This window comes from Scyliorhinus canicula, chromosome 2 (assembly GCF_902713615.1).
Source record: "Scyliorhinus canicula chromosome 2, sScyCan1.1, whole genome shotgun sequence".
Lineage (NCBI taxonomy): Eukaryota > Metazoa > Chordata > Chondrichthyes > Carcharhiniformes > Scyliorhinidae > Scyliorhinus > Scyliorhinus canicula.
The window spans coordinates 278737460-278761460 of NC_052147.1; the positions used below are offsets into that span (position 1 = coordinate 278737460).

Here is a 24001-nt window from a genome sequence, read left to right on the forward strand (position 1 = left end):
TGGAGTCTGCACGTTCTTCTCGTGTCTGCATGGGTTTCCTCCGGGTGCTCCGGTTTCCTCCCACAAGTCCCGAAAGACGTGCTTGTTAGGTAATTTGGACATTCTGAATTCTCTCTCTGTGTACCCAAACAGGCGCCGGAATGTGGCAACTAGGGGCTTTTTACAATAACTTCATTGCAGTGTTAATGTAAGCCGACTTGTGATAATAAAGATTATTAGGGATTTGACAACTATCGACAATGGTTTCATGGTCATCATTAGATTTTTAATTCCAGAATTTTATGGAATTCAAATTTCACCATCTGCCATGGTGGGATTTGAGCTCAGGTTCCCAGAGCATTACCTAATCTAATAACAATTTAAGTATTTATTTTGAATTAATTAACTAGTGCATAAATGTCACTCGGCGGGGTGCAGTGCTCTAACTGAGATGTGGCAGATCCGAGATGCAGTTCCGGTCGACTACATCTGCAGCAAGTGTAACCATTGGCAGCTCCTCACAGACCGTGTGGTTTGGTTGGAGCAACAGTTGGATGCAGTTGGGAGCATGCAGGTGGCGGAAAGCGACATAGATAGGAGTTATAGAGACATGATCACACCCAAGGTGCAGGCAAACAGATGGGTGACCGCTAGAAAGGGCAGGCAGTCAGTGCAGGAATCCCCTGTGGCTGTCCTTCTCTTTGAGGTATACCGTTTTGGATACTGTTTTGGGGGGGGGGAACTAGCCTATCAGGGGAAAACAACAACAGCCAGAACAGTGGCACCATAACTGGCTCTGTTGCTCAGCAGGAGAGGGCAAAGTGCAGGAGAGCAATAGTTATAGGGGACTTTATAGTAAGAAGCACAGATAGGCGCTTCTGTGGATGTGAAAGAGACTTCAGGATGGTGTGTTGCCTCCCTGGTGCCAGGATCAAGGTCTGAATGAACATAGGACATCCTGAAAGGGGAGGGTGAACATCCAGGGAGCCAGAGATCGTAGTGCACATAGGTGCTAATGACATAGGCAGGAAGAGTGATGAGGTCCTGCAGAAGGAGTTCAGGGAGTTGGGCAGTAAGCTAAAAAGCAGGACCTCTAGCGTTGTAATCTCAGGATTACTCAGTGTGCCACGTGCCAGTGAGGCTAGAAATAGGATAGTGCAGCTAAACACGTGGCTAAACCGGTGGTGTAGGATGGAGGGTTTCAGATTTCTGGACCATTGGGATCTCTTCCGAGGCAGGTGGGACCTGTACAAGAAGGGTTGCATCTAAGCTGGAGGGGCACCAATATCCTGGCTGGGAGGTTTGCTAGAGTCACTTGGGAGGATTTAAGCTAATATGGCAGGGGAGTGGGAACCAGAGCGTTAACTTTAGAAGGTGTAATAGCAGAAGGGGAAATAAAGACAAAAATAAGAGAACAACATCACCCTCGGGCAGAGCGAAAAAGGTGACAAGTGTGAGAAGGGAGGTGGTCAATGGAGCACTGAGGGTGTTGTACCTAAAAGCGCGCAGTATACAGAACAAGGCAAATGAGCTGGTTGCGCAAATTGAAATTGACCAGTACGATGTTGTGGGTATCAGAGACGTGACTGCAAGGGGATCAGGGCTGGGACCTAAATATCCAAGGATTAGTGTCCATTTGAAAGGACAGGCAGATGGGCAAAGGTTGCATTGTTAGTAAGGAATGAAGTTAAATCGATTGCGAGGAGCGATATATTTTTGATCCGTACCTTTAATGTAAAGTAGATAAAAGGAATGTGCTAGGGTCTGGATGGTTTAGTTGTTAGGCATCAAAGCGACTTAAGATTGTTTTGTTGAGAGGGAGATGCATGGTATTTACATTTGAAGGCAATGAATGATAGCAGCTTCTTAATTTCTGATGGGTAGACCCGAGTCTGTCAAAGTCCCAGAAAAGTGCTATTATTGAGTTGTAAATAATTGTGTGTAAACTCTCCATTTAAGTTTAAGATTAAAAGAGTTGAAGATAAAGATAACGAATATTTCTACAAAACTAATGTTTTGCCATGGAGAAGAGGGTAGAGAAAGTCACTGAGATCAGATTGCAGGCTTCCCTATAATTCCAGGGATAACATCAACAAATAAAATTTTCATAGTAACATAGAAAAAGAAGCAGGAAGAGGCCATTTGGAACATCGGGCTTGCTCCGCCATTCATCATGATCATGACTGATCATATTCAATACCCTGATCGCGCCTCCCCCACCCCCACCATATCTCTTGATCCCTTTAGCTCCAAGAGCTACATCTGATTCCTTCTTGAAATTACACAATGTTTTGGCCTCAACTACTTTCTGTAGTAGTGAATTCCACATATTCACCGCTTTGGGTGAAGAGATTTCTCCTCATCTCATTCCTAAAAAGTGTCGTTCTCTCTCTCTCTCTCTCTCCTCTCTCTCTCTCTCTCTCTCTCTCTCTCTCTCTCTCTCTCTCTCTCTCTCTCTCTCTCTCTCTCTCCCCCCCCCCCCCCCCCTCCCCCCCCCCCCCCCCCACCACCACCACCACCACCACCATCAGGAACATTCTTTGAATCTACCCTGTCTGATTCTGTCAGAATGTTGTAAATTTCTGAGATCCCCTCTCGCTCTTCTAAACTCCAATGAATATAATCCTAACTTATTTAGTCTCTTCTCATGTGACAGTCCCACCATCCCATGAATCAGCCTGGTAAACTTTGCTGCACTTCCTCCATAGGAAGAACATCCTTCCTCAGATAAAGACACCAAAACTGCACACACTACTCCAGGTGTGGCCTCACCAATGCCCTATACAATTGCAGTAAAACATTACTATTCCTAGTTTCACATTCTCTCGCTACGAAGGGCAATATATGGGCGGCACGGGAGCACAGTAGTTAGCACTGTGCCTCTGCTGCTCCAGGGTCCCAGGTGCGATTCCCGGCTTGGGCTACTCTCTGTGCGGAGCCTGCACGTTCTCTGCGTGAGTTTCCTCCGGGCGCTCCTGCTTCCTCCCACAGTCCAAAGATGTGCAGGTTAGGTTGATTGGCCACGCTAAATTGCCTTTAGTGTCTAAAAACATTCGGAGAGGTTACGAGGATAGGGTGGAAGCGTGGGCTTAAGTGGTTTTCCAAGGGTCGGTGCAGACTCGATGGGCCAAATGGCCTCCTGCACTGTAAATAATAATCTTTATTGTCACAAGTAGGCTTACATTGCAATGAAGTTACTGTGAAAAGCCCCTAGTCGCCGCATTCTGGCGCCTGTTTGGGTACACGCAGGGAGAATTTAGAATGTCCAAATTACCTAACAGCATGTCTTTCGGAGCTAGTGGGAGGAAATCAGAGCACCCGGAGGAAACCCTCGCAGACACGGGGAGAACATGCAGTGACCCAAACTGGAAATCAAATCTGGGACCCTGGTGCTGTGAAACTACAATGCTAACCACTGTGCTACCATGCTGCCCATTCTATGTTCTGTACCATTTGCCTTCTTTATTGCCTGTTGTACCTGTCCGCTTGCATTCAGTGACTAATGCACGAGGATACCAAGGTCTCGCTGAGTATCCACCTCTCTCAGTTTACACCCATTCAAATCATAATCTGCCTTCCTATTTTTGCTACTGAAGCGGATAACTTCACATTTATCCACATTATATTGCATCTGCCATTATCACTCAGCCTGTCCAAATCCCACTCAAGCATCTCTATATCCTCCTCACTGTTCACCCAACTTTGTATCATCTGCATATTTGGAGATAATACATTTAGCTTCCTCGTCCAAATCATTAATATATAATGTGAACAGTTGGGGTCCGAGAACAGATCATTGCGGTACCCCACTAGTCACTGTCTGCCAATCAGAAAAATACACATATATATTCCAACTTTTAGCTTCCTGTCTGCTAACCAGCTTTCTATCTAAAGACCCTACCCGTAATCCCATGCGCTTTAACTTTACATATTAATTGCTATGTGAGACCTTGTCGAAAGCCTTCTGAAAGTCTAAATAAGCCACATCCACCGGTTCTCCCTCGTCAACTCTACTAGTTACATCTTCAAAGAATTCTAGTAGTTTTGTCGAGCATGATTTTACTTTGTAAATCCATTCTGACTTTGTCTTGATTACACTACTGCTTTCCAAATGCTGTGCTATGAAATCCTTGATAATGAACTCCGCAATTTCCCTCCTGCTGGCGTACAATTTTGCCTTCTGTTTGCTACAGCTGTCTGAGAGATGCAGCAAAAGATAGAAGAGGCCAGGCCTGCATCCCTAGTCGAGAAAATACTAACTCTTATCATTCAATACACACAACGAGAGTAAGAGCTCATGCACCAAGACGAAGTTTGTGAGGGGTTGCAGGAGGCTGACAGATTTACCTAGTTTGAGGTTGGAGGAAGACATTTATAGTGTAATCCTAATGTGAAGAGATAGTTCTGGCTAGAGAATACCAGGGTGGTAAAGTGAAAAGGAAACAAACAGTTGAAAGTTAGGAGAACCTGTCGAGAGTTTGCGATAAGGACTGTAATTCCATTGAGCCAAGTAACAAAGAACTGTTTATTTCTAAAGCGTAATCAGCCGGGAATACGGTTTAGTCAATAATGGCTTTTAGTTATTTATACTGGACAAGTCATAAAACTGGAAATCTTGATATGTTATTCTTGTAGCTACTAACTGAATATTAAAATCTTTCTACAGAAATCATAACAATACCTAATGCTACAATTCAGACGTGCTTCTCTATTGAAACAATAAAAGAATGCTAACTTGGTATCTTGTCAGGTTCTGAGTTTTCCTTTGGACAACTGGAACATTAAACTTTTGAGCTGCCTTCTGCCCAACCCATTGCCCATAATTCTATTATTGTACCTTAAGTCATAATTACTTAAACCATCATGTCATTCAATTAAGTGTACCTTTCCAAAATAGTGACTTAACAGCTTGCTGCTGATGCCCTGTCAACAAATTCCAGCTAATGCAAGTGCTAAAATGACTCTGGTGTTGGGCTCTATTACATGATTGCAGAGCTTAAAGGTACAAGTGTCAGCACTACTTGACCTGTTCTGTCAGGCACACAGGACTAAAAGCATTGTATGTTTAATTACACAGCAGAAGGATTTACAGTGCCTTTGTGAGTGAGTGAGTAATGGCTGTTGACGGCATAAGTGGGAAAATCATGTCTCTGGAATTGTCCTACTGGCTTAATGACCTGAACAGTTGTATTATTAACACAAAGCTCTCGTGAGTTTTTAGCTGAAGTAAGTAATAATTATTGGTCCCTTTTATGCAGCCAATGCCTACAAAAACACTGATTTCAGCAGCTACTCCGTTTTTATGTCATCAGTTTAGCTTCTGCTTGCTCAGCATTTACAAGGCTTTTAAAAGAAAAAACACAGAATTCCTGGTCTCATATTTTCCAATCCCAGGGAGCAGTGTTTTGGAGTTGAACTGTTGTTTCTTGTTTTAGACATCATTGTTAGCTGAGACTCCCTGAAAAATCGATGGGATTGCAGAATTATACACTCGAGCACTGATTTAAAAATCACATAAGAATAGACAGATTCAATCACATTCTGAAGCTTCACTTTTTCTAAAAGTTTTCCTGGGATGTGGGTGTCACTTGCAAGGCCAGCATTTTGTTGCCCATCTCTAATTTGGCTAACTGAACTGACTTGTAACAATCACCCAGTTTGGGTTGATTGAGTTTGCAGTCAATTAGGATACCTTGTCACATTTCTTCCAATGTGAATGTCTTCCTCAAGCTCAGTGTTTATTGTCCATCCTTCAGTGTCCTTGAAGCTGGTGGTAAGCCATCTTCTTCAACTGTTGCAGTCAATGTGGTGTAGTTATCGTTAGGGAGGGAGCTCCAGGCTGTAACTGGAGCAACTGTAAAGGAACAGAGGTATAGTCCACCTCAGGATGGTCAATGTCTTGTGGTGTCCCAAGCATCTGCAGCATTTGTTCTCCTAGGTGGTACAGGTTGTGGGTGGGAGCTGCTGGGGACATTCTGTCGGAGGAGCTTTGCTGAATTAATGCCTGGCACCATGTAGATGTGACGTATTTCTGCCACCGTGCGTTGGTGGTGGAGGGAGTGAATGCTTAATTTTTTAAAATTCATTTACAGGGCCTGGGCGCCACTGGTTAGGCCAGAATTTATTGTCCATCCCTAGTTGCTCTTCAGAAGGTGGTGGTGCAAGAAGTTGCCTTCTTGCAGTCCTTGAGGTGTAGGTACACCTCAGGTCCCTGTGCTGTTAGGGAGTTCCAGGATTTTGCCCCAGCTACAGTGAAGGAACGGCGATGTATTTCCAAATCAGGATGGCCAGTGACTTGGAGGAGAACCTAGTCATAGTAGTCATGGGTTTGGAAGGTGCTGCCTTAAGAACCTTGGCGAGTTACTGCAGTGCATCTTGTAGATAATACGCCTGACTGCCACTGTTCTCTGGTGGTGGAGGGTTTGAATGTTTGTGGAAAGGGGAGCAATCAAGCTGGCTGCTTTGTCCTGGATGGTGTCGAGCTTCTTGAGTGTTGGTGGAGCTGCACTCATCCAAGCAAGTGGGCAGTATTCCATTACACTTTTAACTTGTGCCTTGTAGGTGGTGGATAGGTTTTGAGGGGGGGTTCAGGAGGTGAGTTGCTTGCCATAGGATTCCTAGTATTTGACCTGCCCTGGTAGCCACAGTATTAATGCGACAAGTCCAGTTCACTTTCTCATCAATGGTAACCCCCAGGATATTGATTGTGGGGGACTCAGCGACAGTAATCCATTGAAGGTCAAGAGGCGATGGTTAGATCCTCTTGTAGGAGATGGTCATTGCCTGGCACCTGTATGGCACATTTGTAACTTGCCACTTGTCAGCCCAAGCCTGGATATTGTCCAGGTCTTGCTGCATTTGGACATGGATAGCTTCATTATCTGAGGAGTCTCGAATCGTGCTGAGCATTGTGCATTCATCCACAAACAGGATACGCACTTCTTTTTTTTAATACATTTACAGTACTCAATTCATTTTTCCCAATTAAGGGGCAATTTAGTGTGGCCAATCCACCTAGCCTGCACATCTTTGGGTTGTGGAGGCGAAACCCACACAAACACGGGGAGAATGTGCAAATTCCAAACGGACAGTGACCCAGAGCCGGGATCAAACCTGGACCTTGGCGCCATGAGGCTGCAGGGCTAACCCACTGCACCATATGCTGCCTGGGTATATGCACTTCTGACCTTATGATGGAAGGCAGGTCATTGATGAAGCAGCTGAAGATGGTTGGGCCTAGGACACTAGCCTGAGGAACTGCTGCAGTGATGTCCTGGAGCTGAGATGATTGACCTCCAACTACCACAACCATCTTCCTTTGTGCTTGGTATGACTCCAACCAGCAGAGAGTTTTTCTCCTGATTCCCATTGACTTCAGTTTAGCGAGGGCTACTTGATGCCATACTCTAGCAATCGTTGCCTTGATGCCACAAGGGCAGTCACTCTCTCCTCACCTATGGCATTCAGCTCTTCTGTCCATGTTTGAACCAAGGCTGTAATGAGGTCAGGAGCTGAGTGACCCTGGCAGAACCCAATCTGAGCGTCCGTGACCAGGTTGTTGCTGAATAAGTGCCACTTGATCGCATTGTTGATGACTTCTTCCATCACTTTGCTGATGATGAAAAGTAGACTGATAGGACGGTAACGGGCTGTTGGATTTGTCCTGTTTCGTGTGTACAGGACACACCTGGGCAATTTTCCACATTGCCGGGGACATGCCAGTGTTGTAGCTGTACTGGAAGAACTTGACCAGGGGTGCGGCAAATTCTGAAGCACAAGTCTTCAATACTATTGATGGGATATTATCAGGGCCCATAGCCCTTGCAGTATCCAGTATGTGGTCTGTGGGGTGCCAATCAAGCGGGCTGCTTTGTCCTGGATGGTATCGAGTTTCTTGTCTTGTTGGAACTCATCCAGGCAAGTGGAGAATGTTCCATCAGGCTTCTTTAATTTTTTTTTAAGAGGCGTAGTGTGGCCAATCCATCTAGCCTGCACACCTTTGCGTTGTGGGGAAGGACTTCCGGTTGCGGCTATGCGGAGCTAAGCCGCACGTTCGGCAGCTCCCGCTTTAAAATGACTTGTGGGCTCTTTTAAGGGCCCCAAACGGCGCTGATTCGACGATTCCCGGTGGATAAAGCGGTCTGGAGCAAAACCCCCGGGATTTATGATGCGGACTCGAAGTGGGGCGAGGAGAAAAACGGCAGCAGCTCACCTGGAAAAGCGGGGGAAGGTGGACAAAATGGCGGCCGGTGGAGCCCCTGAGGAGTGGAGGCAGTGGGCTGAGGAGCAGCAGGCGGCTCTTCTGCGCTATTTCACGGAGCTGAAAGGGGAGTTGTTAGAATCCCTGAAGGTGACGACGAGTAAGCTGCTGGAGACCCAGACAACCCAGGGTGCAGCGATACTTGAGTTGCAGCAGCAGGCCTCTGAGCGCGAGGAGGAGGTTTCAGCCCTCGTGGGGAAGGTGGAGATACACGAGGCGCTTCATAAAAAGCGGCAAGATCAGTTCGAGGAGATGGAGCTTCGGTCACGGAGGAAAAACCTGCGGATCCTCCTGGGCCTCAAGGAGGGGTCGGACCTGCCGGCCTATGTGGCCATGATGTTGAACTCGCTGGTGGGGACAGGATCCTTCCATCTGCCCCTGGAGCTGGAGGGGGCCCACAGAGTACTGGCCAGGTGGCCTAAGGCGAATGAACCCCCGCGGGCGGTGCTGGTGCGGTTCCATCGGTTCAGTGACCGGGAGTGTGTTCTCCGATGGGCCAAGAAGGTGAGGAGTAGTAAGTGGGAGAATTCGGTAGTGCGTATCTACCAGGACTGGAGTGCGGAAGTGGCCAAGTGGAGAGCCGGGTTTAACCGGACGAAGGCGGTGCTCCATGGAAAGCAGGTGAAGTTCGGCATGTTGCCGCCTGCGCGCCTGTGGGTAACCTACAAGGACCGGCATCACTACTTTGAGTCCCCGGAGGAAGCGTGGGCCTTTGTGCAGGCTGAAAAGCTGGACTCGAACTAGAGATTGGGGGCTGTGGGAGTTTTTCTATTCATGTATCATTGTTTATGCTGTAGCGGGTTATTCTGTTTGTTTTTGTTTTTTTTCTCGCTTTCGGATGATGTGGGTTATGGTTTTGTGTTCTAACGGGGGTACTGGGGTTTGTGGTTGATCTGTGTCTTTGTTTGTACGGAGTTGGTGGTTGGGTTGGGACTGCGGTTTGGGAGCTGTGTTGGTGGGGTGGGGCGGGGCAGTGTGAAAGCGCGGGCTTTTCTCTGGTTTCCCGCACTGCAGGACGAGGGGGTGGAGCTGGTGACGAGGGGCGTGGTTATTAGACCGGGTTTCCCGCGCTGAAGCGGTGCCCAGGAGCTGATGCAGGGGAGGAGGGGGGACCTCATATCGGGAGGGGTCGGAGTTAAAGCGGGAGCTGCTGGGGTCAGCGAAGTCAGCTGGCTCACGGGAGTATAGTGGAGGGAGAGTCGCGGCTAGGAGGGGTCCTAGCCTTGGGGGGGGGGGAGATACCGGGTTGCTGCTGGATTGGCCAGGGAGGAGTTTGGGGGGGTCGGGGTGAGGTTTTATCGCCGTGGGAAACGGGCCGAATGGGTGATGGCCAGGGGTGAGCAGTTGATGTGCTATGGCTAGTGTCGACGGGGCAGGGTGCCCCCTGATCAGGCTGATTACGTGGAACGTGAGGGGGTTGAATGGGCCGGTTAAGCGGGCCCGGGTGTTTTCGCATCTGAAGGGGCTGAAGGCGGATGTGGCCATGCTCCAGGAGACCCACCTGAAGGTGGCGGACCAGGTCCATCTGAGGAAGGGGTGGGTGGGGCAGGTTTTCCACTCTGGGCTCGAACTCGAAGAACCGGGGGGTGGCGTTCCTGGTGGGGAAGAGGGTGGCGTTTGAGGCGTCTGAGGTTGTGGCTGATAGTGGCGGCAGATATGTGATGGTGAGCGGTAAGCTGCAGGGGGAGAGGGTGGTGTTGGTTAATGTGTACGCCCCAAATTGCGATGATGCTGGTTTCATGAGGCGTATGTTGGGCCTCATTCCTGGCCTTGAGGTGGGGGGCTTGATCATGGGGGGGGGGGGACTTCAATACGGTGCTGGATCCCCTACTGAATCGTTCTAGTTCAAGGACACGCAGGAGGCCGGCGGTGGCCAAGGTGTTGAAGGGGTTTATGGACCAGATGGGAGGAGTGGATCCCTGGAGGTTCGGGAGGCCGAGGGCTCGGGAGTACACTTTTTTTTCTCCCATGTGCACAGGGTTTATTCCCGCATTGATTTCTTTGTTTTGAGCAGGGGACTGGTCCCGAGGGTGGAAGAGGCCGAGTATTCGGCTATTGCGATTTCGGACCATGCTCCGCATTGGGTGGATCTGGTGATGGGGGAGGTGCGGGACCAGCGCCCGTTTTGGCGTCTGAACGTGGGGTTGTTGGCTGATGAGGAGGTGTGTAGGAGGGTTCGGGGATGTATCGAGAGGTACCTCGAGGTCAATGATACTGGGGAGGTCCAGGTGGGGATGGTGTGGGAGGCTCTGAAGGCAGTGATTAGGGGGGAGCTGATCTCCATCCGAGCCCATAGGGAGAGGGGGGAGGAGAGGGAGAGACTGATGGAGGAGCTGTTGAGTGTGGATGGGAGGTACGCGGAGGCCCCGGAGGAGGGATTGCTGGGGGAGCGGCGTAGCTTGCAGGCCAAGTTTGATTTATTGACCACCAGAAAGGCGGAGACACAGTGGAGGAAGGCGCAGGGAGCGGTCTGAGTATGGAGAGAAAGCGAGCAGGATGCTGGCGCACCAGCTTCGTAAGCGGGACACGGCTAGGGAGATTGGTGGAGTGAAGGATAGAGATGGGAATGTGGTGCGGCGGGGGCAGAGGTCAATGAGGTCTTTAGGGACTTCTATAGGGAACTGTACCGGTCGGAGCCGCCGGCGGTGGGAGGGGGAATGGAGAGTTTTTTGGACAGGATCCGATTTCCAAGGATGCAGGAGGAGCAAGTGGAGGGACTGGGGGCGCCAATCGAGTTGGAGGAGCTAGTCCGTGGGATTGGCCACATGCAGTCGGAGAAGGCGCCGGGACAGAATGGGTTCCCGGTTGAATTTTATAAGAAATATGCGGACCTGCTGGGCCCCCTGTTGGTTAGGACCTTCAACGAGGCATAGGAGAGGGGTGTTCTGCCCCCGACGATGTCTCGGGCACTAATCTCCCTGATCCTGAAGCGTGATAAGGACCCCTTGCAGTGCAGTTCATACAGGCCGATTTCACTGCTGAATGTAGACGCCAAGTTGCTGGCGAAGATCTCGGCCACTAGAATAGAGGACTGGGTGCCGGGGGTGATACATGAAGATCAGACGGGTTTTGTGAAGGGGAGGCAGCTGAACACTAACGTGCAAAGGCTGCTAAATGTGATAATGATGCCGGCAGCAGAAGGAGAGGCGGAGATTGTGGTGGCATTGGATGCGGAGAAGGCCTTTGACAGGGTTGAGTGGGGGTACTTGTTGGAGGTGTTGGAGAGGTTTGGGGTGGGGTTTACTAAATGGGTGAGGTTGCTGTACGAGGCCCCGATGGCGAGTGTAGCGACAAATGGGAGGAAGTCCTAGTACTTCAGGCTCCACCGTGGGACAAGGCAGGGGTGCCCCCTGTCCCCCTTGCTTTTTGTGCTGGCAATTGAGCCTCTTGCCATGGCTCTCAGGGAGTCGAGGAGGTGGAGGGGTTTGGTGCGAGGTGGGGAGGAGCACCGGGTGTCTCTGTATGCGGACAGCTTGCTGTTGTATGTAGCAGACCCGGTGGGGGGAATGCCGGAGGTGATGGAGATTCTTGCTGAGTTTGGGAGTTTCTCGGGATATAAATTGAACCTGGGCAAGAGTGAGCTGTTTGTCGTACACCCGGGAGATCAGGAGGAGGGGATTGGTAGGCTCCCGCTAAAGAGGGCAGTGAGGAGTTTTAGGTACCTGGGGGTTCAGGTGGCTAGGAGTTGGGGGACTCTGCACAAGCTCAATTTTACTAGGTTGGTGGAGCAGATGGAGGAGGAATTTAAAAGGTGCGACATGCTGCCGTTGTCGTTGGCGGGTAGAGTACAGTCCGTTAAAATGACGGTGCTCCCGAGGTTTTTGTTTTTGTTTCAGTGCCTCCCCATTTTCGTTCCGAGGGCCTTTTTTAGGAGGGTGAACAGCAGCATTCTGGGATTTGTTTTGGCGCACGGGACATGGCCGGATGCCCTGGAGAGGGTGAACTCCTCCTTTTCATGTGCGAGGCTTAGTCTCATCCAGTTCAAGGTGTTGCATCGGGCCCACATGTCCGGATCTAGGATGAGTAGGTTCGTTGGGGGCGAAGATAGGTGCGTCAGGTGCTCGGGGAGTCCAGCGAACCATGCCCAGAACATAGGGGGTGGCGAGGACGGTGTCGAGGGTGGTGGGATCCAGGGTCAAGCCAGTCTGGGGACTCGCGATATTTGGGGTTGGGGTGGAGCTGGGAGTGCAGGAGGCGAAAGAGGCCGATGTTTTGGCCTTTGCGTCCCTAGTAGCCCGGCGGAGGATCTTGCTGCAGTGGAAAGATGCGAGACCTCAGAGCGTGGAGACCTGGATTAATGACATGGCGGGATTCATTCAGCTGGAGAGGGTCAAATTCGCCCTGAGGGGGGTCGGTACAAGGGTTCTTTAGGAGGTGGCAGACTTTCCTCGACTTTCTGGCTCAACGATAAGGTCCTCAGCGATGTGAGGCAGCAGTGCTAATCACTGTGCCATTGTGTCGCCCTTCCATCACGCTTCTGTCGTGTAGATGGTGGTCAGGCTTCAGAGTTAGATGAGCTACTCCTTACAGAATTCCTAGTCCCTAGTTTGTTTTTAATAACCACACTGTTTATATGTCTGGTCTAGTTCAGTTTCTTGGTGGTGGTATGGCTCAGGAGTGAATTGCCTCTTGCCAGATCATCAAAGAGGATTATGAACTAATATGATTCGACTTCAATACTGCAAATATCACTCATTAAGATTAAACATTGAGTGTACAAATAACAGGAGATGCACAATTGTAGAAGAGGTCACCTAGCAATTTAAAAACAAATAATTGAGTTACTTAACAAGGGGACAGTGGCTACAAAGCGTAATGCAGCATAAACTGGATTACTGTTAGATATACTTGAAATCAGTGAGTGAGATTAATCCAGGATTATATTTCTTGCACAACTGACTTTTAACAGTACTGGATAGCGGTTTATTGGATAGATTTGAGTCTATTTGGTGGTCATGCTTCCAGAGTTTATACTGTACAACCTTGTCTTTATAAATGGTGTGGTTGAATTGATCTGTTTATTCCCTTTGGTGGCATTGTTCTCCAATGTAATGTGGATGAGCTGACTTTGATGGTGGGGGTTTCTGTTACACTTGATGTGTACATGTGTACATAAAGCTAGACTTAGAACATAGAACAGTACAGCACAGAACAGGCCTTTCGGCCCTCGATGTTGTGCCGGGCCATGATCACCCTACTCAAACCCACGTATCCACCCTATACCCGTAACCCAACAACCCCCCCACCCCATAACCTTACTTTTTAGGACACTACGGGTAATTTAGCATGGCCAATCCACCTAACCCGCACATCTTTGGACTGTGGGAGGAAACCGGAGCACCCGGAGGAAACCCACGCACACACGGGGAGGACTTTGGGGCAGCACGGTAGCACTGTGGCTTCACAGCGCCAGGGTCCCAAGTTCGATTCCCGACTGGGTCACTGTCTGCGTGAAGTCTGCACGTTCTCCCCGTGTCCTGGTGGGCTTCCTCTGGTTTCCTCCCACAGTCCAAAGATGGGCAGGTTAGGTGGATTGGCCACGCTAAATTGCCCTTAGTGTCCAAAAAAAGGTTAGATGGGGTATTGGGTTACGGGGATAGGGTGGAAGTGAGGGCTCAAGTGGGTCGGTGCAGACTCGATAGGCCGAATGGCCTCCTTCTGCACTGTATGTTCTATGTTTTCTCAGCTCTCACTGAATTCGCCTTATGCACTAGTAACTTTATCTGACCTAGTTGGCCTAATTTCATCGCTTGATCTCCGATAACTTGCACAATTATGTGAAACGCTTCTATGCCCTCTTGTTTTCTGTCGTAGATGTACCTTGTATTTGCGGGATTCTATAAATCCTTTCAGCTTAATTGGCTTTAGCAGTCATCATGGCAATATGGTTAGTTTCGATTTCCTGGTATTCAGTTTAACTATTGATATCTTTTTTCGCACATCTCAATGATTAAGCATAAATAAGCTATATTCTGATTGCTATCTATTTTGTTTAATGTGACCTTTAAAAGAAAAATAGTTTTCAATGTTTTATTTAACCCTCCAAACAAGGTTTTGAGCAGGGCACATAAGGGTGAATGTGATTGTCAAAGGGTTTGTTTCTGAAGGTATAATTTGTGTCAAATATCAGTTTGGTTCCAGTGATGGTCACGATTTCGGAAAACTTTTGGAAATGCTAGCCATTTTATAAAAAAGTGTTTTGCCAACAATAAAAGTTCTCGCACTAGTGAAAAAATAAATAATTATTGAATTTCCCGCAATGGGAAGATGTGAGGAGACTCTGAGCTACATTTTAATACATGCACAGCACAAAGCTGAAATTAGCAAAAGTGTATGTGAAATTGATATGATATATCAGGCTTTCATTGAGAATTCAGCAGCTGTGAAAAAGATATGTGAACCTATGGCCTGAATTTTGCAAGTAGTGGCAAATTAACAGCGCTTACAAACTATATTTTTAGTGGGCTTTTCTGCAACAAATTCTGATTAAACCATTTTGATGCAACGGCCTGTGTAGAGATATGGGATCTATGCGAGCAGGGCAAGCAGCAATTTGAAGAATCCTTGTTATAATCTAAACTAGGTGGGGTAAATTTAAAATATTAAAGCAAAATAGGGAAAGGAAGATGGGATTGAGAGAGTGGGATAAAGAGTCCAAAACAAAGTTAAAAATTATTTTTTAATTTTAAAATTGGATTGGATTTGTTTATTGTCACATGTACCGAGGTAAAATATTTTTCTGCGTGCAGCTCAAACAGATCATTTAGTACATGAAAAGAAAGTAGGTAATAGGGCAACACAAGATACACAATGCAAGTACATAGACACAGGCATCGGGTGAAGATTGAAGAGAAAAGTTAGTGTTAGTTTACGTTTTAAGAGATTAGTATGGTTATTGGAGATGTAAGAGGATCTGTGTGAGCGAGCTCGCAGAAAGTCACCACGCTACGGCGCCATCTTGAGGAGATAGCTCCAACAGTAATTAAAATCTGAAAGAATTGAATGCCAGATTTGTCTAAGTACGTTTTCAGTACTGGAGAGGTCGTTTGTAAGTCATTAAGATTGAGCACACCATTAAAAATTCACTTGCGGTTTAATGGATAAGTCCTAACTTTTGACATGTATTATACCGTGAGAAAGTGGGTGTTAAGTGCCATAGTTGCACTCCGTCCGTGAGTTTGAATGCTGGGGCTCTGAGTTAAGGTACATTTGCAGCAAAGTTTGAGATGGGGCAGAGCAAATTGGTGAGCAGCCTCCTGATGCTGTTAAGCTGCAAGTGTGGATGCTGGTGGGGGTCTGTCCCGTTTACTCCATAACATTCTCGTGTTGGTGGTCTACCATTATCCATGAAAATACAGGTCATGCATTTTGAAATGTCAATGAGCATTAATATCCTTAACCCTTCTAACAATTTACTTGATGTACTGCAGTTAATATTTTGATTCCTGAGCCGTTTTCGCCTGAACTCCCGAAGCATCAGTGTAGCACGGCAACCAATTTGAGCTCTGTAAGGATAAAGCAATTATGTAATATCTTTCAATTATTGGCATGCCAAAGCAATTCACAGCCAATAAAGTACATTTGAAGTCACTGTTGCAATATAGGAAATGCAGTTACCAATTTGCACACAGCAAGCTCCCACAAACAAAACGGCCAGATCACCTGTTTGCATATTGATGTGGACACCGGAGATAGTCCCTTATCCTTTGAAATAATGCCATGGATTTTTTTTGCATATACCTATGGGTAGACAGGGCCTTACTTTATCAACTCACTTGAAAGAGAGCATTGACTGCAAGAAGCACTTCCTTAATGCTGTACTGGGATTGTCAACTTTAGATTATGTGCTGAAGTCTTTTGAGTGGGACTTGAACCTTCTGACTCTGATCTGAGCTTACTACCAACTTTTTCCATAATAATCTAACGTTTAGAATCCCTTCATGATCGAGCATTTAGAAAGAATCCCTTGGTTCCAGCCTAGATAATGTTTTTTATCAGTCACCATTTCTCCCATGGATCAAAACAGTGGATAACTATTTCAATGGGCAATCTCAAAACTCAGAGGAATGTATGGAACTACTCCCACTAGTAATATCTCCAGATTGTCTAATGTGGTTTAAGTAATTTCACTATGTAAGAACATAAACAGGAGCAGGAGAAGAACATATGGCCGTTAGACATGTGTTGCTATTAATTATGATCATAGTTGATCTTGAGCTTCAACAACACTATCCTATCTGCTCTTCCTATCCCTTAATTCCATGAGAGACCAAAATCTGTGCAGTCCAGCCTTAAATATATTCAACGATGGAACATCCACAGTCGTGTGGGATAGAGAATTCCCAAGATTCACAACCCTTTAAAGGAATTTCTACTTATCTCAGTCCTAAATAATAATCTTTATTAGTGTCACAAGTAGGTTTGGATTAACGCTGCAATGAAATTACTGTGAAAAGCCCCTAGTTGCCACACTCCGACGCCTGTTCGGGTACACAGGGTGAAATCAGAATGTCAAATTCATTTAACGAGCACGTCTTTCCGGACCTGTGGGACGAAACTGGAGCACCCGGAGGACACTGGGAGAACTACACACAGTGACCCAAGCTGGGGATGGAACGGGGGTCCCTGGCGCTGTAACGCAACAGTGCTAACAACTGTGCCACCCAAATGATCATCCCCTTGTGCCCCCTTGTTCTAAATTCTCCAGCCAGGGGAAACAGCCACTTGGTATGTACCCTTCAGGATCTTGAATGTTTCAATGTGATTCACCTCTTATTCTTCTAAACTACAGAGGAAAGTTGCCCAATGCAGTTTCTCTTCATGGGACCACTCCCTCATCTCTGGGATCTAATACAGTGATCCTTTGCTGTATTGCCTCCCATGTCAACATATCCTTCCTTTTTAATGTGAAGACCAATATAACACACTGTATTACAGGTGTGGCCTCTCAAAGCCCTGTACAACTGTAACAAGATTTGCCTTCCTGATTGCTTACTGCCCAAACATGTGCTCCTTGTATGAGTGTACACAAGTATATCTCTCAATATCAACCTTCACAGGTTTCGCACCTTTTAAAATATATTCTGATTATCTATTCTTAAAACCGAAGTGAATGCCCTCACAAATTCAGCTCATTATACTTAATCTGCCATCTTGTTGCCCACTCACTTCACCTTTCTCTAACTCTTTGCAGCCTTGTTATGTCCTCCTCTCAACATGCATTCCCACCTGATTTTGCAAGAGGCAAACTTGTCATCCTCCCCGTGTGTGCGTGGGTTTCCTCCGGGTGCTCTGGTTTCCTCCCACAGTCCAAAGATAGGCAGGTTAGGTGGATTGGCCATGCTAAATTGCCCTTAGTGTCCAAAATTGCCCTTAGTGTTGGGTAGGGTTACTGGGTTATGGGGATAAGGTGGAGGTGTTGACCTTGGGTAGGGTGCTCTTTCCAGGAGCTGGTGCGGACCCGATGGGCCGAATGGCCTCCTGCACTGTAAATTCTATGATCTTGTATACATTACTCTCTGCCTGACTCTCTAATATAGATTGTAAATAGCTGAGCCCCAGTCCGGATTGTTGCAGCACTCCAGTAGGCACACACGGCTTTCCTATGGTCTGTTTCCTTTCCATTAACCAGTTCTCGATCCATGTTAATATATTACCTCCAACTGCATCCACCCTTATCGTGTGTATTAGCATTTTGTGGGCCTTATTGAATTCCTTTTGGAAATCCAAGTATGCTGCATCTACTGGTTCCCCTTACCCATAGAATCCCTAGAGCGCAGTAGAAGGACATTCGGCCCATTGAGTCTGCACCGACTTTCCAAAAGTGTACCCAACCTTGGCCCACACCCCCACCCTATTCCCGTAACCCCACCGAACTGGCACATCTTTGGACACTATGGGGTAATTTAGCATGGCCAGTCTACTTAACCAGCACCTTGTTTGGATTGCCCTACTGGTTACATCCTCAAAAAATGCTTACATTTGTCAATTGGGATTTTACTTTCGTAAAACCTTGTTGACTTGTTCTAATCATGCTATGCTTTAATTGCATTGTTAAGACTTTCATAATAATAGATTCTAGTACTTTCCCGATGGCTGTTGTCAGGCTAATAGGCCTGTAGGTCCCTGTTTTCTCTCTCCCTCCTTTCTTGAATGGCAGTGTTACATTTGCTAATTTCTAATCTGAGACCCTTCTATAATCTTGGGAATTTTGGAAAATCTTAGCCATCAACCACAATCTCTGCAGTTTAAAACCCTAGGATGTAAAGAGTTAGATTTTAGTCCCTTGAACCTCTCCTGTACACTCTGTGCTAACATTTGATGACGGTAAAGTTGTCATAGTCCCGGATAACCATAGGCCGCTTTCCCTTATGAGGGGGAGAGCTGACTGCTGGTGATTTAATCTGAGGATTACCACAACTGATTTGTGGTATATTACTAGTGTCTTTTGCCATAAAGGCAGACAAAATATTTGTGCAATGCCTCTTACCTCATGCCTGTGGGTGAGAGGTAGGTGCATTCAAAGTGGAAGTCCTTGCTGATCACTTGTGAAATGACAACTTGGCAGATTTTTGATTCTCTTCAATCTGTAGCATTTATTACTTAATTGGTTTCTCTCATTAAACGTCATGCTCAACTAAGGGTGCTCTTGTGTATCCTATTGTCTTCATGTGGAGATTGCTTGTATGTTTAAGTATGCTATTCATTCATTTTTCCTTACAAATGCGTATTTTTATTTTTTCCAGGTTCAGTGAAGATGTTTTTTTTCCTATTTGTCCTTCTATTGCGCTGTTGAGTTTGCCTGTGTTGTGAATAAAATGGCAGTTCATGGCTGCACCCAAGACTGAGGAGTATTCTACAGACCCTAGTTGCAAAAACAACCACAAGACTTCACTGAACTCCAGTTCAAAATCCTACTATTTTGTTCAACCACAGGAGGGTAGGCCAGCTTATTCTGTTTCCCAGCATCCACTATGGGAATGGGACGGCTATAATGTGATTTTACCTGTAAGGAAACAAAATACTTGCTCAGGAACGTCTCAGTATGTTGGTTGTCACCCTTATCCTTCTTTCCCTGGAGGTAATGGCAAACCAATAACTTTGAATTCCCACACTGGTTTTCGTTCAAACATTTTGATCAGTCCTTTTGAAAAAACATCCACTCGTGACCGAACTGGCCATGGCTATAGATCTTACCAGAGGCTTGAATCCCTGGGTTCACGGTTTAGTGGACTAGGAAGTAGAATTACAAGAAATTCATACATTAATGACTTTATCCCCTCACTCCCCTCTAGAGCAATCTCTTGCGAAAACCTAATGAAACCCAACAGTGCCATTACCCCAGTTTCACAGCACTGTGGTTCTCGTAGTGCAGGTTATGAACCTCTGCTTTTGGGCAGGAGTAGCCCTAGCCATGCAGTTAAACCTACCTCACTATATCCCAAACCTTTGCTGAACACAAATGCGTTCATGAGACCCACAAGTGCCAAAGTGCCTACGCAGCAGAAATGGGGCAAGAATGTCAAGCCTTCAGCTTTAAATGGAAACAATGAGTTTGGAGACTCAGAAACTGCAGCTAAACACAATGGAAGCAGTGCTCGGGCTATCTCTGGAAGTGCTCTTCATGTTAGCACAGACTTTAAAATTGAGCGACCTTTTAATCAGAATGAACATTTCCATGGTAATTTGAAGAGTGCTATCAAATTAACTAAGAACAATGCTGGGGATCCAGAGCTAAAGTTTACAGAAGCAACAAAAAGATTATCGGAAGACCGCGTTCTGAGGAATCATGTGTTTGAGCGATGTGTGACATTTTCAAAAGAAACAGAAAGTTTATCTTCCCAAGGCTTCCATTTTCAGAATGGTCCCTTTAGCAGTGCTGCAGGGTTGTTGAAAAGAACTGTGCCAAATCTCACCCCAGAAAGGAATAATTTCCAGACAGTGTTAAAAGCTGAGCGAATTTATGCCAATGCTAACTTGGAGCCAACAACTAAAGAGAACAGTGCAAGTAAAGAAAATGTCAATGCTCGTATGAACAAAACTCCTATTGGCATTTTATCCACCAATGTACGCATCCAGAATAATAGCCCGGTCAGTTTTACAGGATCTTCTGCCTTGCACCATGAGTCTGACCAGATCAAGAAGCTGATCTCTGTTTCTGCCCCTAAAACCACCGTTGGCTCAGTCACGCTACAGATCGCTGCCATGCAACTCAAGTGTGCAAATAAGATTGAAAAAACACTGGAAAAGCCCAAGAGTGAGGCGTGTTCTCAAGACTCGGAGTAAGTATACTTTCAGCATTTCCCATTCGGTCATTGTCCCATCAAACGTGAAGTCAAGCTGTTGCAAAGAACTGATTAGCATAGTAAAATGTGGTTGGGGAAGGGGTGGTTTGGTGAACAAAAGTCTGGAATGAGTTGCTGAGTCTAATTTTTTTGCTTCGTTCTGACACCACTAGAGATGCTGGTGTGCTTTGGAATGACCAACTATTTCTGCTGGCGTTAATTATTATACCCTTCTCCTTTAACAATAACTTTCTAACACGAATAGGCGTTAGCATATGTTTCTTGCATCACAAATTTGTAGACAAGACAGCACATTTTCAACTTCCCATGCATTGTGTGAAATTCAAGTCATTTAAAAAAAAAAAATGACATTTGTATATTAGTTTTATCCAGCTACTCATGTTGCTCAAGTTTTCAAAATGCTTGTGTATTTTGTGTCCACCTGTCTGTAATAGCAGCCTAGTGCTTCTCGCATATTGAGTAGAACATGTACTGACTGGCTTGTTTTCTCCTGCAGAACTCGTTGTTTTCTTTCTTTGGAAGGAAACCTAGGTGAAGGGCCAAAGTCTGGAATGCAATACACTAGCAAAATTGAAAAGTGAAAAATCGGGTGGGCTGGGGAGCGTAAGGGGAAGGGAAAGTGATCAAGATGCAATGTTAACTCGAAGAACTTGTTCAGTTACATTACATCAGTCTTTTTTTTATAAATGTTTTTTTATTGAGTTTTCATATTTTATATGACAAATTACAAATTATTAGAGAGGCAAAAAGAAAACACAAAAATTTAACATGAATATTTACAGGTAAGCATCTTCATAACAACAATTGTGGCCGCCCCCTTTAGCCAGCATACATATTTTACATTCCCCAATATGGCCGAGGCACATGTTTACAGGCATTTATTTATAGTTTGGTTTTGGGCCTTAGCTTGCCATCAAACCCCCATAACGAGCCCGTAACCCCCCCCCCCCCCCCCCCCCCCCCCCCACCTTCCCCCGATTCCCGTCCATTTTCCCCTGATTCTTGGCCACCCGACTATTCTTCCTCTTGTACATTGGCCACAAACAGGTCCCGGAACAAGTGCATGAATGGCTCCCACGTTCTGTGGAAGCCGTCGTCTGACCCTCGGATGGCGAATTTGATTTTCTCCATTTGAAGAGATTCCGAGAGGTCGGACAGCCAGTCTGCAGCTCTGGGCAGTGCTGCTGACCGCCAGCCAAACAGGATTCTACGGCGGGCGATCAGGGAGGCAAAGGCAAGGGCGTCCGCCCTCCTCCCCAGGAATAGATCTGGCTGGTCTGAAACCCCGAAAACCGCCACTATCTGGCATGGCTCCACCCTCACCCCCACCACTTTGGACATAGCCTCGAAGAAGGCTGTCCAGTACTCCACAAGTCTGGGGCAAGACCAGAACATGTGGGCGTGGTTGGCTGGGCCTCTTTGGCACCGCTCACATCTGTCCTCCACCTCCGGGAAGAACCTACTCATATGGTTTCTCGTTAAGTGGGCTCTATGTACCACTTTTAGTTGCGTCAGGCTGAGCCTTGCGCACGTGGAGGTGGAGTTGACCCTATGCAGTGCTTCGCTCCAGAGTCCCCACCCTATCTCCATCCCCAGGTCGTCCTCCCATTTCCTTCTTGTTGCGTCCAGTACGGTGTCGTCCCTATCTACCAGTCGGTCATACATGTCACTACAGTTCCCTTTCTCTAGGATACTTGCGTCCAGTAGGTCTTCCAGTAGTGTCTGTCGTGGTGGTTGTGGGTACGTCCTTGTCTCCTTTCGTAGGAAGTTTTTGAGCTGCAGGTACCGTAGCTCGTTCCCCCCAGCTAGCTGAAATTTCTTGTCAGTTCGTCCAGTGTTGCGATCCTGTCGTCCGTGTATAGGTCCCTGACTGTCAGTGTCCCCCCGTCCTGCCTCCACCTTTTGAAGGTGGCGTCAGTCAGTGCTGGTTTGAACCTATGGTTGTTGCAGATGGGAGCCTTGTCCGACATTTTGTACAGGCCAAATTGCTGCCGCAGTTGGTTCCAGGATTGGAGGGTGGCTGTCACCACTGGGCTGCTGGAGTGTTTTTTGGGTGGGGATGGAAGTGCTGCCGTGGCGAGGGCCCGGAGGGAGGTTCCCATGCAGGAGGCCTCCTCCGCACGCACCCACTCGGCTTCTGGCTCCTGGATCCATCCCCTTACTCGCTCGGCTGTTGCCACCCGGTGGTAGAATTGTAGATTCAGGAGGGCTAGCCCTGGATTTTGTTTTTTGTAGGACCTTCTTTGGGATCCTAGTATTTTTACCCCCCCCATACGAACGCCATGATAAGTTTGTCCAGCGCTTTGAAAAAGGCCTTGGGGATGTAGATCGGAATGGATCTAAACAGGAAGAGGAACCTGGGCAGTACGTTCATTTTGATCGTCTGGACTCTCCCCGCGAGGGAGAGCGGGAGTGTGTTCCATCTTTGCAGGTCCTTTTTAACTTCCTCCGTCAGGCTGGTGAGGTTCCATTTGTGGATCCCTTTCCAGTCATGGGCTATTTGGATCCCCAGGTAGCGGTGTACTGGGAAGATCTCACTTTTGCTCATGTTGAGTTTGTAGCCCGAGAAGGCTCCAAACTCTTTCAGGAGCGCGATGATTCCGTCCATGCTGCTTTGTGGGTCCGAGATATAGAGGAGCAGATCATCCTCATAGAGTGAGACTCTGTGCTCTCTACCTCCCCTTCGGATCCCCCTCCAATTTTTTGCTGCCCTGAGCGCGATTGCTAGCGGTTCGATTGCTAGTGCGAACAGCAGCGGGGACAGTGGGCATTCTTGTCTGGTGCCCCTGTGCAGCTGGAAGTATTGGGAGTTGGTATTGTTGGTCCGTACACTCGCCATGGGAGCGTTGTATAGGAGCTTTACCCAAGCGGTGAACCCTGTTCCAAGCCCGAACCGCTCCAGTACCTCTATGAGGTATTTCCATTCGACTCTGTCGAAGGCCTTTTCTGCGTCCAGGGAGACGATCACCTCTTGTGTTCTCTCCCCGGAGGGGGTCATTATCACGTTCAGCAGGCGCCTGATGTTCGCGGTAAGCTGTCTACCTTTGACGAAGCCCGTCTGGTCCTCTGTGACCACCTCAGGTACACAGTCTTCTAGCCTTTTGGCTAGGATTTTGGCCAGTATTTTGGCGTCTGCGTTCAGCAGAGATATGGGTCTGTATGACCCACATTCCGTTGGGTCTTTGTCTTTCTTAGGTATCAGCGAGATTGAGGCCTGTGCTAACGTGGGTGGCAGTGTGCCCCTAGCTAGCGAGTCTGTGAACATCTCCCGCAGGTGCGGGGCCAGCGCTGTCGCGAATTTTTTGTAGAAGTCCGCCGGGAATCCGTCCGGTCCCGGCGCCTTCCCCGTCTGCATGGAGCTAATGCTCTCCATGATCTCTCCCAGTGCTAGTGGTGCTTCCAGATCCCGTTTCCTGCCCTCTCCCACGACTGGTATGTCCAGTCCATCAAGAAACCG

The 24001-nt window shown here is 47.3% G+C and overlaps 1 protein-coding gene across 3 annotated transcripts in view; it reads left to right on the forward strand.

The window, feature by feature from the left end:
- Positions 1–24001, forward strand: part of LOC119962173 (tubulin polyglutamylase TTLL4-like) — a 101181-nt gene that overhangs the window by 11659 nt on the left and 65521 nt on the right. For 2 of the 3 annotated variants that reach the window (XM_038790117.1, XM_038790119.1), the window contains exon 2: positions 18985–20520. In XM_038790117.1, coding sequence (XP_038646045.1) covers positions 19067–20520 — 1454 coding nt within the window. In that variant the 5' untranslated portion in view covers positions 18985–19066. Of the gene's footprint in view, positions 1–18984; positions 20521–24001 lie in introns of those variants that run through there. The other variant, XM_038790120.1, reaches the window with a different exon arrangement.